The 16,224-nt window shown below is 38.4% G+C and overlaps 1 protein-coding gene across 1 annotated transcript in view; it reads right to left on the bottom strand.

Moving 5' to 3' along the window:
* Nucleotides 1-5,384: 5,384 nt before the first annotated feature.
* Nucleotides 5,385-16,224, bottom strand: part of adad1 (adenosine deaminase domain containing 1 (testis-specific)) — a 33,279-nt gene continuing 22,439 nt past the window's right edge. The window contains exon 13 of the mRNA XM_050041828.1: nt 5,385-5,822. Within this exon, the coding sequence (XP_049897785.1) occupies nt 5,796-5,822 (27 nt within the window). The 3' untranslated portion in view covers nt 5,385-5,795. The remainder of the gene's footprint in view (nt 5,823-16,224) is intronic.

Here is a 16,224-nt window from a genome sequence, read left to right as displayed (position 1 = left end):
TACACTCACAGATAACCGAGCCTCCGACCTGCCTGTCAAACAGCATCAAACCACTCTCGAGCCTGGACTGAGTGGATTCCTGCAGGGATCAGCTGTGAAATTCGGTGGCTAGTGGCTGCTTGCTCCACTGCCATTTAGCGGCTAGCGAAACATCCTGGCGCTGATTGTTCACTTGAGTTTACCAGCCTGTCGCTAATGTGGCATTTCAAGATAATTACAAGCACAGCTGTTCTCTGCTTTCAATGCCCTACAGTCCACCACAAACATTTTCATCACGCCTCGTCAACACAACTGAAACATAGACTATCTTAGTTTTTATCATCAAGATCTATTTTTAGTCATTGTCTCATTTTCGAAAAAAGGTTGTTAATGAAAATTTTTCGTCAGAGTTTTCATCAACAAAATTAACACTGGTTTTGATGCAAAGACTTGTAAATTAGTAGGAATGCAGCACAACCTGAAATTGAAAGCACCATTCTGTGTTTATTTAAATGTGAAAGTTCAATAAAAGTATTTTGATCCTAAAATCAACTAATAACCATGATATAATCGTAGTATATGGGGAGATAAGGCTATGAGAGAAAAAGTCCATTTAAAGCCTCACAGACAAGAAGGAAGATTTTGAAATTAGCTCTTGCAGTTATCGTCTCAGCACCTATTAAACTGATGGTGATGGGAGATGGGACGTCATTAGCACTGGCAGTAAACTAGAATAGATCAGTGTCGACAGACCCTAATTTCAAAGTATAAGAATGACTGAAGCTCTATTCTACTGCTCTCTAACCATGCCCCACTGCACAGTCTGCTGTTCTGACCAAACTGCAGCAAAAATGAAATGGAAATGTGAATAAAAAATATGCAAAACAAAACTACAATTTGTGCAAAACGGAAAATGTAGACCTTTGTTCGAAAAAATTCCCTTTGACTAAGACAAAGAACAATGCCTCCTTTCCTTCAGTGACACAAGCTGGTGGGCACCATGCAGTAAACATAGGGACAGATTAGGCTTTTTGATTATCCATAAAATACTTCTGATTCATAAGCAGCATGGTAATTCAGCAGAGCCACCACCTTTGCTTGATACTATTCTGTGGTGGGCTGTGGTAACCAAACCTCCACCATCTCCACTGACATCACTACTATCACGGAAACCAAAGAATTTATTTCCTTCTTTCATTCTTTCTGGCAGGTGTAAAACAGTGGCAGCAGTGACATTTGTGGGAGATGAAGTGTATTTTCTGGTCAGTGTGTAATTCAAATGATATCAGCCCCACAAAGAGCGTCATAGGAAGTGAAACATGCAGAGGCCACAAATTACTCCACTTTTTTGAGGCATGTTTGATCCCCTCTTATGGATAGGAAAAAAACTAAAACCTTGAAAAGACACATATACAACAGTTGATTAAACTATACCAAAAAAAGATTTTAAAGATTTTTTAATTATCGTTTTTCTGTTAGCAAGAAGTAATAGATACAAAGCTAGAACCAAGTGCTAAATGTTACTCTTTTTAAAATACTGCACAAGGGTTGGATTATTATCTGACCAGAGAACCAATATTTAACATAAATCCAACCCTAAAAAAATGATGATTTTATGCCCTCAGATACACGACTCACTTTATTTTTCTCTCTCAGCACAGACCTAAAATATCGCACACAGCACTCCCTTTTTGAGCATTTCACTTGTAAGATAGCTAGAAAATGTTTAAGACATATATGCTTAACTGCCATAATCTACATTTAAATTTGGCTGAATTCATTAACGAGTGGAAACACATTTTTATTTAATCGATTAATCCTTCAAAGCTATTTCCTTATCTTCTTTCTTTGAACAAAAATGCCACAAATTCACTGGTTCCAGTTTCTTTAAGCTGAATGTTCACCATATTTAGTCTTTTATGATAGTAATGCGAATACCTTTGGGCTTTAGACTGTTAAAGTCAAAACATCTCACCGCTTAACGTCGGCCCTATTATTTTCTATCTACAATCCAACACCGGCAGCAGCTAGGTGTGCATCAGCGATTGTGGACATGCCACTACATGACACTTCACACCACTGTCCTATTTTTCCCCCACTTGCTCCCTGCTTGAACATCCTGGTTTCCACAGCAGCCCTTCTTCACTGCTTCAATGGCAGCTCGCCCACAGACTGTAAAAATAATGGACGTAGCTAACATGACGTCTCCCATTGGTTTGTGGTGCAAACTTTGGCCACCGCCACCGGTTATTTGGAGCCAGAAGTGACCATATTTAGGCAAGAGGGGCTGGCACTGTGAAGGAGCAAGCGGTGGATCTGACTGAGAAGCCAAGGACACTATCGGCAGACAGCCCGGCACTCAAAGCGGCCCACATTCAATTATGTATTACTTTAAGCCTTAATAAAAAAAATATATATAAACAGGTGAGGTATATAGAAATTCACCCCCACACAGTTTTCATGTAGAAGAAATAAGCTATAGAGACAAAAAACATTTTTTTAACCAGGCTGTAAACATTATTTCTGCGGTAAAGTTGGGCATTTTAACACGGCGGTCTATGGGGGACTGATGTACTTCAACAAGCAATTGTTTGTTGGCTTCATTTTTTAGCCCCAGCGGTTGCCACTTGAGTTCAAGTCATCTCATTACCATGGATGAGTTTAAAAAAAAAAGAAAGAAAAGAAAACCTAGCTGTCTCTCATATGTCCAAGAATGGATGAGGAGAGTATAGTTGTTGAGGCTGAGAAATATCCCCACCTATTTGACCCACAATCTGATATTATAAAGACTACGGCCAAAAAAACATTGCCTGGCAGGCCACAGTTCTGCGGATCAGTTCTTCAGGTTATCATTATTATATTGCATCTCAGAGTTTGGCAGATTTCTGACATAACTTCAGAAGTGAAGTCAATTTAACTACCATACATGCCATATCATCTTGTTCACAATAGTAACGGTATAATTTCTAATATAGCATGAAAAGTTCATATCGTGATACTTGCGATATTTCGACTTGTTTATATTTTGGCGTCATACTGTTACCCACGGCAACAACAAGCATGGCTGAAAGTGAAATTATTCCCGGTGGTTCCAAAAAAAGAGGAGCAGCTTCAGTGGTGTGGAATAAACTGTGGCGTCCTGAATGTTTTATGAACAGCCCCGGACTTCTCAGACTCTTTTAGCGACTTGCCGCTCAGAGGGAACTCATTCAGCGGCTCCTCTGGCAGCAGCACAGCGTCTCTCCCTGTCCTCTCTCGCCGTGATTTTTATTTAGTTGAACTATTAATATTGTACCAGAATCTGAATCTCACTCTGAGCTACTGTTGTTGTTCACAAACTAAAGAAATGAGAGATCATTTTTGTTCAGTTTTTACTGAATATCTAAAGGCAAACTGTTGGTTGACATGTAAAGCTAAGTCACGCATTTTGCTGCAATACTGTTTTCTTTATTTTTCTTTATTTTTTTTTTTACTAATTTGTCACATCATCAAGAATATCATTTTTGCAAAAACACCCTGAAATATCGTGATATTATTTTAAGGCCATATAGCCCACCCCTCCTATCTTACATATAAATGAAAAAAGGCCTGTACAACTAACAGGCCTGAATGTTAAGATATATGGAATGAAAAATCAAGAAAATTCTAAATTCTGTTCACCTTTAGCTTTCACTTAGATAAAGAAATACAAAATAACTGATGGAAAAGTGCAGGAGGAACTTCCCAAACTCTGCCAGCATGATTTACACCCAGCTCTGTAGGTGTTTGTGGCAAAGATGACTCAGTACTTTTTAAGAGGCCCTGAGCTTGCGCCAAGGAAACACACATGGTGCCTGTCACAGAGGGCTTCATGTGAATTGTGTTTAGTTCAACCCTTATCTCTGCTGTCCCACACTATCAAAATCTACCTCACGGAAGCATTAACAACATGTGGGAGATATCTGTTAATGATAGAGCCTTACAAAGACACTTCGAAAGCTGTTACAACAATAAGAAGACTTAAGTCAGAGGAAGTAGGAGGAACAGGAAAAAACAAGAAATTAATGAGAGTTGAAAATAAGAACAGAAGCACAAAGATAAAAGTGCAATGGTAATAACAATGAAATACTGAATAGAGGTAGTACTGAGAACATTAGATATTACAAAGAACAGCATTTCACAGAGTGGGAGCAAACAAGCTGCGTCTTCACTTTTCTGAAAAATGTGGTTCTAAACATCAAACAAACCCGCAACGCAGAATCTCATTGAACATGAAGACACATAACAACAGGAAATATGTACAGGGTCAAATTTGTGTTGAACTCTGGAGTAAAATGTTGCATCCGCAGCAATGTGTTACAAGTGACTTTGGGTTTGGTTTATGATCATATCTAGGAACATAAGAATTAAATGCACGTTGAACATGACGAAAACATCAAGGGCGTTAAACATGAAACTCTGACCAGTCAAGAAAGCAGACACTTGTGCCTTAATATCAAAAGTTGATATCTAGCGTGGGCAAAGACTTCACAGTAAGACATGGAAACAGCAGGGATGCCCCCACATAGCGACAAATTCCATGGATAGAAATTTCCCCACCCTCTTCACTCACGTCAAAATCCTGTCCCATTAACTGTTTTTGGTGACTCCTGAAGAAACCTCAAAACTGACACCTAACCAGTAGAGAACTTAGCAATACAGAATAACTGACGACAGCTCCCAATGTGATAAGGTGCGATGAAAATGGCATGGTTCCTCTGCTACCTGGGAGTGCCTTGTGGGGAATCCCCAAAAATCGTAGGTGTAAGAGAAACCCTTCATTCATCTTACTAAGTGTATGACGCAACTCACTTAAGATGCATCTCTGTACTTGCAGCTAGTCATGCTCCTGTCTATTCTTACTTGCTCTATTACTTATCACTTATTATCGTTTTATTGCAACACTGAAAATATTGTCATGCAACAAGAAAAAAAGACCTACAGTATATAACTTAAACAGTCACACATGCATACACACAGATCCTTTCAGATTATTTGTGCTTATAATGCCAGTGTTATTTGGAGTATAATTCATTTACCCCAGCAATTTGTAATGCATACTTGCATGTGACTGATCTTTTTAAATGTAATAATATTAAACACAGTTTGAAATTAGCTGCTGCTCCAGCTAAACACAGACCCTAAAGTCAAAAGGCATGGATGTGACAGATAGGTTTGTGGTCTTGCGAGCTGTTGAACGAAAAGAAATACCAAGAAATTTGTCTGCAGAAAGGAAACCAAACCAAACCTCTTACTTCTCTCTTTACGCTCACTTTGTGGCTGATAAAAACTCTGTATCAACACAGTCAATAAAACACTAACAAATCCACAGGAACAATTTACACAACCAAAAAAAATGTCTAATCCATTTTATTTGTAATGGGATATAAGTGAAAGTGGCATTAAAGAATCATCATTCATAAAAAATAATATCTGTAAGTAAGTAATATCTATAAGTGCCGCATTTTCCAGTGATCACCATCAGAAAGTGAACTCTGTGCCCACCTGATCATTTGCAAGTTTGGGTTTTTCACCCTGCAGTTGATAAGGGAAAACTGCAACATGATGAGTAGGAAAAAATAAGACAACATACAAGAACACACCTTTAACCAGCCCACTCATTTTTTGTCTGCTGTACCATATAAATTGACAATCTGCATCAGATAGCATCACAAGACATTGATGAACAGAGCTATTGTACATCTTCACAAGAAACTGCAATCAAGCCTTTCAATGAAGTTCAACATGGAGCAGTGTTTCAGAATCGCCCTCTGGATGTGTCTTCTCATAGGCTGTCTTCAAGCAAGACCTACCAGCCCACCGTGCTACGAAGAGACAGAACTGGGATTCGTTAATCTAAAACATGTCAACTGTGTAAGTTATTTCACCGTAAACTGTTTTTAATATAACTTTAAGAACCAACCAGGATCAGAGGTTCTGATAAAAGAAATGCTTCAAGTGAAAGTAAATAGTAACATTGTCTTTTTCTCTTATTTGTTGTAGGACCATGTGAACGTGACCTTCACTTCTACAACAAATGTGCAGGTAAGAAATCACTGCAGATCAAGTTTAAGCCTCATTCAGGATGTTGAAGCTGCTTTTACAGATTGCAGAAGCCAAACCTGTCCTTAAGACTTAACAGCAGCTTAAAACTGTTTCATGTGTTTTTCAAAATTGATAAAAAGAATCTGTCTCTTAAACAATGTTTGCATGAGATTAAAAGACAGTGACAATGACAAAAGGCTGCTATATCTGCAGTTAGATTTACCGCAAAATGACACCAACACCAACATCGGTAATCAGCTTTTAAAATAAATGGAAACAGAAAGTCAATTCAATCTGATTCACAAACTGTCATAATTTTGTTAATTTTTTTTAATCACTGGACTAAGTGTGACCCAAACAATTGTTCTGTCTTTGTAAGAATAACTGCAATAATAAAGCCCTGGAGCTCTTCAAGAAGGGGCTGGAGAAGGCCGGAACAAACTGCATAGATGAGTCTATGTACATTGGCTTCACTCAGGAAGGTTTGAGCTCTAATATAAATCTGGTAAGTGTTGTCAGTGTTGTATTGCCTTATGAGTTCTTCAGATTTAAGTTCCTCACTCAAAATGCATGCTCCAATACTAAACCAGCCTTCTCTCTTCAGACGCAGGCGGACTCTCCAGACTGCGAGCTGGAAACCAAGGAAACCCAGTTTGAGGACTTTGTGAAAAACCTGGAGAGTTTTGCTCAAAAGCTGTGTGCATCTGGCCGTTCACTTTAAGATTATTTAATATGACACACTCCACTAAAATGTGATTTTTTTTTCTTTCTCGCTAATAATTGTTCGGAAACACTGCAAAAAGTTCTCTAGTTATTTATATATTTATTTATTTATTATGCATCTGATGTACCACATTTGTGTACACAATATGTGAAAAATTGCTAATAAAATGTGAAGAATTACAACAGTGAATCATGATTTTTTTTTTTTCTTCAAGCATTAATGCATTTGCTTATGTACAACGGTAACTCCACTCTCAAAAACAATGGTGGTATCTTTATAGTGTTAGAACAGGAAGAAAATGCCTGTTTGTCAAATATTGGAGCTAGAAATTGATAAAAGACATGTTTTTTTGTCACCTTCTTATTCAGTGCTGACACTTATCTGTGTTTGTAAGAAAAAAATGTTGTTTTCATGTAGATAAACCATATAGAAATAGCAGATTTTGCTATCAACTTCTGAAGCAAGATCCAAGACTAAAATGAGAGTGATATGCTAAAATGTGACTCCTGTGGAGATGAGACATGCACTCACTTTCAAGGGATAGTTAAGATTTTGTAAAGCAGGGGGCATGTGGCACAGACAGACACAGACGTCATGTACTGTCCACAGAGAGTAACTAGGGCTGGTTATCGCCACTAATTTCCTGCATTGATTCTGATTCAATTTGATTTCCGATTTGATTTGATGAGATCCGATATCCAAGATTTTTCAGTTACAATACCAATTTTTGCTAGTATGTGAAAGAGATAACATTTACAAGGGTGTCAATAAAAAATGTCAATAAAATAAATCATCTTCCTGACATCACAACACTGAGTGAAGTTTAACAGGGTTAAAGCTTCACACATCCGTGGGAAAAAGCGTATATTAAAAGATCGATCTTGGATTTTACGATTGCTATCAGGTCATTCCAGTAAAAATCTATTTGAGTCGGCTGAATAGATGATTTTAACTCAGCCCTTGTAGATGTAAGTCGGCATGCCCCCAGTTTGGAGAAACTGGCTGGAGGCTAAGCAATGTAATGCTGTGGAGGGGTCAGCAACAACACATATTCTAGCCACCTAAGTCTCACCTAAAAAAAATGATATCAGTTTAAGTGTTCGCTATATTCATAAAATCTTTTCACTGTTTTTCCTTAAGGTCAGACAGTGATCTCCAATGGGAAAATGAAGTCGTCATATCGCTGTCTTTGACATCAGACTCCACTCAGAAAAACAATAATTTAACATTGCTTAACACAGAAGCTGCTGGTCTGCCACTGCCTCCGACAGTTGTTTTTTCTTGTGTGTGTATGTGTGTGTGTGTTACTGTGTGACTTAAGCATTTAAAAGGGTTAGTTCAGATTCACCACAGTCACACAATAATGCTAACTGATTGAAGCAGCTGTGGACCAGCAGATTACATGTTCAGTGAGCTTGAGGGTGCTTTCACACCTGTCCTGTTTGGTTCAGTTCAATCGAACTCAAGTTTCTTTGTTCCCTATGTGCCGTTCGTTTGGGCAGGTGTGAACACAGCAAACGCACTCTTAACAACCTGACTGAGACCTTCATGAAGAGGTGGTCTCGGTCTGGTTACAAACAAATTCTGTTGCGGTTCGTTTGTGGTGAGAACGTGTGTCTGAACCAACTGCAGTCACATGACACATTGTTTGGGTTAAACATGAGCATGTTACAGTCCTGGAGGATTATTAATGTGCACCTCCTCCTGTACTGCCTTAATATGCACATTCAGCACATCCAATGCATCAAAACATTGTTTTCTAGTTGGAGCCGTGCCTCGTTTTCAAACTGTATGGTTTGACTAAAATGAACAATGACAGCAATATAGTCCACGATGAGCAGCGCTAAAATCAACCTGCGTAGTTGTCCCTCCATTGTGACATTAGAAAGTGTCACATTTATCTTGCAAGTGTACTCTTCTTCAACGTTTGCTTTACTTCCTGGATTTTTCCCACATGGAAATTCTGACCAATCAAGAACAGCTTTCTCACACAAGGCATTTGATCTGGTCCTCTTGTAAATGCTGCTGTGAGAACATGAACCAACTCTAGGCAATTATACAACTTTGGAACAAAATCAGTCCCTGATTCAGACCAAAGCAAGACAACGCTACGTCTGAAGGCACCCTAAATTACTGTTTTAGTCAGGCTGCTTAGCTTCTGTGTGTGACTCCAGCCTGCCTCTCCAAAAGGAAGCATATTGACTGATAGATACCATATGTAATACACTGACTATGAATAAGTACCTCATACAACCCCACTTCAAAAAATCGGAACTATCCCTTTAACACTATGAAAGTCACTGGTTTTTACAGGATGAAGAGTGACACAAGTGTATTAAACAGCTAAACCATGTGTTCTTCAAACTGCTGAGCATCAAAATAACAAATTATTATAAGTTCAAGCAAAAATCAACGAAAATTATTGATGTTTTCTAAAACCCAGTTCAGAGCAAAGACTGATGAAGAGACGAAACAGTTTAAGAACGCTGCAGAGAAAAGTTGCAGCGGTGTGAACTGGCCGGTCTGAGCTCTACTTAAGCCGGCTGATGGTGTCACCTGCAACTTAGCTGGTCAAATCACCGGTGGCTGGTTTTAAAATGTAAAGCACGTCACCTGTTTCAACAACCAATTGGCTTGAATTGAAGTCAGCTGGTCAAAACGACCGCGGGCGGCGTGGTCGCTTGCTGTGGCAGGTGCTACATCCCCGCCAAACCCTACATTTCCGTCCTCACAATGTGGCGGTGTTGGACGGTGGGACACTGCTGCTACTCGCTGTATGTGCATATGCCCACCCGACACACACACATTCTCACTGACTGATTAATTGCCGCTAGTTGAATACAGTCCATCTGATGCTCATTTTGTTTCTGTTTTTCACTGTTTCATCACTACTACAGATGCAACTGTAGCCAGTATCTCACTATCTTCATTCATATCTTAAGAAGCTACAAATTATATTCAGCCACAAAATAAGCCTGACAAGCTGGAAATCAGAACGGAAACACAGAGCATTGTTGCATAGAGATGATATACTGTCTCATCTAATTGCATTGGTGTGAGTCGGCAGATTTTTACAACGTTGCAAAACGGCGCATTGCAGGTAGTTTGTTTCAACTCGTCTCATCACAAATCTTTGGTCCGAAATGGGCATAAGAATTTCCCTTCAAAGTTAAGACTAGGTCCTGATAAAGATAAAAGTTATTCAGAGAGGTGGGAGAAATATGCCCTGAACACTGAATGACAATGTATAAATTAAATGCTACAGATTAGATCGTGCAGGAATTCTGTTTGTGTTCAATCTCATTAGGGATACTCACACATTTCCCACCCAACAAAATAATGCTATAACGCCAGAAAGATTAGGCTGGGTTAGAAGTCAATCTAATAAGTATGCATGAGTACCTGCAGATGGACAGAAAGATATACACATGCACATACACACACACAACCAAACGCATGATCCCCCCCAGGCATATGCCTAGGGGAGATGACAACGCAGACACTGGAGTCACGTTCTTACAGTGCAGGGAAAGTTGAAAGGATGAGGTAAGAGTAGATGAACAGGGGTGCAAAATGTGTGACTTTCAAACCGGAGACTGGCTTTTGTAAACCATTTCTCTGATTCTAACCAAGTAGTTGTGGTGGCTAGGGCTGGGCAATATAACGAAATCTTATCAAATGTGACATAAGACTAAATATCATCTTAGATTTTGGATATCGTAATATCGTGTGGATTTGAACACTACATTACAAGTCAAGTCAAGGTTATCACAGTTAAGTGATGTCATTTTCTGAACACACCAGACTGTTCTTTTATTTGCCTTTAACCAGACAAATATTCATGACCTTAGTTACTGTATCCACATTACTGCTGATAATTTATCAGAAATATAATTGTGTAAATATTCAGTGAAAGCATAAATACATAATACCGTACAATATCATCATATTGCCAGTGTCAAGGCAAAACATAACGTGATATTTGAATTCTCCACATCACCCTAGTAGTAACCTACGCTAAACCATAACTGTAACCACAGATCTGATAGGCTCAAGAGTCATTTTATGACCTACTTTGTCTTTTAAAATGGGGTCTTGTTGGGTTGAGGTTTGCATAAACAAACTCCATCACCTTATGTGAGGATACAGTTTTTTCTGTTTTATCTTCACATTGACCAGACAGATGTACAGTATTCGTAAAGCTCCTGATACTGGCGTATACAATCAACACTTGGAAGGTAATATTAAACTGCTCTCAAGCCACAGTATATCTACAATGTGTGCAGGGCACAGTCATCATGAACTGAAGGTGCCACAAGGCTGCGTACTTGCACACTTTTTATCAGTGACTGTGTGAGTCATCACGGTAGTTTTGGAAGCTGATGAAATACAGATGTAGCTGAAGCTTTGGTGGTCCTTTTAACTCACGCTGGGAAATCTACAGATTAGACAATAAACAAAACTCATGCAACTTCAAAAATTTCTAGATTTTAAACAAGAAAGCAAAATGATAACTGATCCCTGAAAGTTAACTGCCTTACTCAGGTTAACCTGGGTAATCTTTGTTGAGTTGTAATACCATGACCAACACTATCACGGATTTAAAAAGGTTCCACCACACATTTGTTCTATTTGTTCTAGCAAGCGAGGCAGCAGGAATCTACCAACACAAGGCAGAGGCGGTGGGAATACACCGACACAAGAAAGTAAAAGTGGACCATGTGGAAATGGAAAGTGGAAAATTGTATGATGTAACTAATAAACCAATAAAGTAATAGAAGATCCATCACCCTCTCATTTGAATATGCAATTTGACCTTTAGGTAGTAGGTACATTTACCAGATGCAAATAAAAACGTGCTTATCATTCAGCTGCTTAGCACACCTACAATATTAACACTGGCATTTAATAAGTGATACACTTACACGACTAGATCATGCACTTCATATCTTTATGTCAACCTAAGCTTGATATTTTATGTTTTATTCTAAATACATATATGGTGTACAAATACGTTCAATAATTTATGATGTTTCATGAGTCTTATTGTGAAAATTCCCCTGTGGGCACAAAAAGATTTTCATACCTCCACCTTAAGGAAACTATTGTGAATATTATCTACCGGTGATAAAGCAATCAGTGAATATTATCCTCTGATCACATGACAAATTAATTACCAACAAGACATTATGAGCAGATAAACCAGGACACCAAGAGATGCCTAACAGTATTTGAATTGCTCGATATGTGGTTATAATTTTCTCGATTTTATATCTTTATATTTTGTGATTTGTACACTATATGTCCTTGTTTGTTTTTTTATTGTCCTTTAATTACGATTTTCTATTACCTTTAGGGATGTAAACAGTTAACTGTCAGTTAATCAGTTAATCCCAGAGAATATATTTGATCTGTTGTTGTTGTCAGTCCATAGGTTAATGTGTGTGCACACACACACGCACACACGCACACACACACACACACACACACACACACACACACACACACACACACACACACACACACACACACACACACACACGCACTCTGTGAGGTTTACAAGGCTTTACTGCATTAAGAACAATGCTAATGAGGTATTAATGCTAGCCGCGATTATTGTTGGTAACAGCGTCTTGACCCATGGTGGTGGGATGGCGTTACAGCAGAAACATAGAGCCCAGCCTCCAGTCTACACCCAGGTTGCCCTGGTGAGTAAGCAACCTAATTTTAAGCCTAAAAACACCTTTAGCATCGTTGACAATGTTAGCACTGTGAGCACCATTAGCAGCGTCAGCACGGCTAGTAGTGCTAGCATAGTTAAAAATACTAGAGGGGCTTTGCGGCGCACAATGTAAAGTGGCAGCTACCTTACCAATGGAGATCGGAAGGTGGGCACTATGTTTCTGCATGTTAACGTGGCTTGCCACCAATCTGTCAGCAAAGATAACAAAAAAATTATGGCATTTACATTTATAACAAAACGTTAAGAGTTGCAGCCCCTCTTAATGGCTAGCGCTTTGAAATGCGGCACCAAAGCTCATTTGGTCAACTGAGGGCTGGACAAAAAGTTAAGTGCCTCTTATGGCCGGGCTCCACCGCGCACGTCAGCGGCGCGACAACCCCCGTCTGTCGCGCGACAACTCTCTATTTTACGCGGCTCTTCTATTTTTGTCACGCCACACTCCCCTACGCGACCCTCCAGCAGATAAAAACTACATGAAATAGTGTGCTAAACGAGCACAATGTGTTTTTAAATGAATAAACCATTATCAGAGGTGATATGTGATGATTTTTTTTTATGCATTTACCCATNGCTGTAATGACACTTACGTTTGCAGCCGGTGGAGCCCGGCCATTACATTTCACTAGGGCTGCAACTAACGATTATTTTCATTGTCGACTAATCTGTCGATTATTTATTCGATTAGTCGACTAATCATTTTATCGAAAAATGTGTTCAAATGTTAAAAAATGTCGGTCTGTCTCTCCCAAACCCTAAAATTACGTCATCTAATGTCTTGTTTCGTACTCACACCAAAGGGTTTTAGTTCACCGTCATGGGAGAGTGTGTAAAGCTGCCAATATTTGAACATAAGAAGCTGCAATAAGAGTATTTTGGGGTACTTTTATAGTACTTTTCTATGAAAATTATTCTAACAGTCGATTATCCATCAATTAGTCGACTAATCGTTGTAACCCTACATTTCACATAATTTTGTGTTGTTTATTTTTTCTTAAAAATTACAGATTAATTACTGCTTAATAGGTGTTGGGCTATCCACAGCAACTAACCAAAATTGAAATCCCTAATTTCTTCTTATTTCCATCTTTCTCTTTTCCTTTTCTTCCTCTAACTTACATTCTAAAAACTGTTATATACATTAAGTTTGCTTGCTTGAAAAGCTGATTAATAAAACCTGTACTAACACAGTTAAAAACAATGTGAGCAGATAAACTTGAGATCACACAAACCAAACTTAAACTGAGCACAAGGGCCTAACATTCTTTCAGTATGTCAGTATGCATGTTGCTAGGTGAGGCTGTTTTCATTTTTTTTTTTTTTTTTTTTTTTTTTTGTAAGCTGTGCCTTGTTAAATTGTGAACCACAGAAAGACAGGCATGTCGTTGCTGTTTCACATAATCTTAATATATGTATGAAACAGTAGAAAGTGTGAGTTCATGACAAACATTTGCCCGCAGAGCAAGCAGAGAAAGAAAAACCCTCTGCACCACAAACTAGGGACGGCCAACCTACTTTCATATGAGCTTGATGTTGAATGCTGTGCTACACAAGGCCACTTGAGGGATTTTACCATGTTGTAGTAGCATTTAAAAAAAAAAAATTCCAAGAGTCATCTAAAGGAAAAACAACGCTGTATGCATTAGATGATATACAACTAATTCAGCCCACCCTTTCCACCCCACAGCTATATAAATTCAATACAGCACAGGGGCTAAGTAAACCAATGCAACACCTCCACTAGACAACTTGACTATTACACTGACAAGCCTTCAAGCTGAATATGGAGCACATTATTAGGATTGCCTTTTGGATTGTTTCTCTCTCTGGTTGTCTTCAAACAGAATCACAACCCATTCATGACGTCCGTATCGACTTCTATATCGACTCTATGCTGAAAAACGTCAATTGTGTAAGTCATTTCAAGCCAAATATTTTCCTCTGCTCAGCTTTCGAAGTTTCTGCCAGTTGCTTATACAGTGTTTTCTTCTGTCCATGCAGCCATCAGATTCAACATTCTATACTCCAACAAATGTGGAGGTAAGGGCGTATTTTATATTGTTATCATTTTGATCTACAGTTCTTTAAAATGTTATGATGTATTCCCTGAATGTTCACATGTAACAATGAAATACTGTTCATGTATGTGCTGTGCCTAAAATGATGATGATTATGATGGATTTATCAGTTTATCAGTTTGTTAATATTAAGTCAAGAACAAAAAAAAGTCGGGGTGGGGTACTCCCCAGCATCAAAGTGTCAGGGTTTAGATGAGCTTTTATAAACCACATGTAAAGGATCTCTAGTACAGGAAATGAGCTTGGCAGGTGTTGATACTTCACACATCTTTGACAGCTTGTATTTGCTGACATCTCCACGTGCAGCCACAAGTCTGCCTCAGTCAGAACAGTGAAAGGAAGCTAAAACATCTTTTTCTCACACACACAGAGAGAATGCTTTACTAAAGCACTGGAATGCGTTAAAAAAGAACTTAATGGAACGGCCAAAGTGGAATGTGAAGACGACTACAACTACATAAGCGCGGCTCTTGAACAACTGCATGAGCTGACTGAAGAGCTGGGGAAGAAAGGCAATGTAAGTATCTCTACATGCTGTATTACCAAATCAAGTGCCAATGATAAAAAAAAAAGAATGTGATTACAACGTGACATTTACTGCAATGGACTAAACTTACTCATCGACTCATTTCTAGGCACCGACAAGCTCAACTAAATGTGACTGTGAGCTGTGGTCTGAAACTCCTTTCAGTGAGTTTCTCAACAAAACAGAAAATTTACTTCAGGCGGTAAATACTGCACAAGAGGAAAAACAACTGAACCCTATCTAGTATGAGACGACACCACCAACCATCGACTCTCAAGCAGATGGACTTTTCAAGAACATATATCTTGGGTGTTTTAAGGATTTTATATAACCAAGCAACATCTATACATGTCGAGGGGAATGATCTCAGGTATATCTATTTATAGTGATGCTATGATACTGAACACTGCTCTAAAATATTTATATTTATAGCATTGTGACTGCAATATGGAGATGGTACTCAATGTGTTTTTTACTACATATTAATAATCCTATTACACAATTATGTATTTTTTCACTCATTTCTACAAAAATCTGCTGTGAAATGTATTTTAAAGTTCTCAGTCTCCAATAATGAGAATGTATTTGATGTAAGCTCCTGTAAAGCTCTGAATTTCTATTTATATATTTAATATTTAATTTATTTGCTGTATATTGGTGCTCTAAACCCGAGGGTGTAACTTAATAAAATGCTATCTTAAAGAGGTTTTTTGTATTGTCGTTAAGTACATGTACAAAATTATGGAAAGCGTCCTCCAAAGATTACTATTACATTTGTCCAGAAAAAAAAATGGTTTAGCTTACATGTGTTGATGGTAGAGACTTCATCAAATAAGAATGCTGTCTGGATTAAGTTTTAGATTGAGCTACCCATAAAATATATAAGACACAATACATTTCTGAGAGCCAAAAAGCAGATTTTCCCTCTTAACATTAGCAGTGATGCAACTAATGTGAGAGAGGAATAGGACCTCAGTCTGTGGGAGGCAGAATTTCCTTAACGTTAATGGTAAATGTACAAACCAGGCTGTCTACAATGAGTATGGAAAAGTAAAAGTCATAGTGATTCATTCATTGTCAAGTCATTTTAGGAACAAATACAGTTTCTGTAGAG

Source organism: Epinephelus moara, chromosome 4 (assembly GCF_006386435.1).
Source record: "Epinephelus moara isolate mb chromosome 4, YSFRI_EMoa_1.0, whole genome shotgun sequence".
Taxonomy (NCBI): domain Eukaryota; kingdom Metazoa; phylum Chordata; class Actinopteri; order Perciformes; family Serranidae; genus Epinephelus; species Epinephelus moara.
Note: the sequence above shows the minus strand (reverse complement) of the source record. Positions and strands in the feature narration are given on the sequence as shown.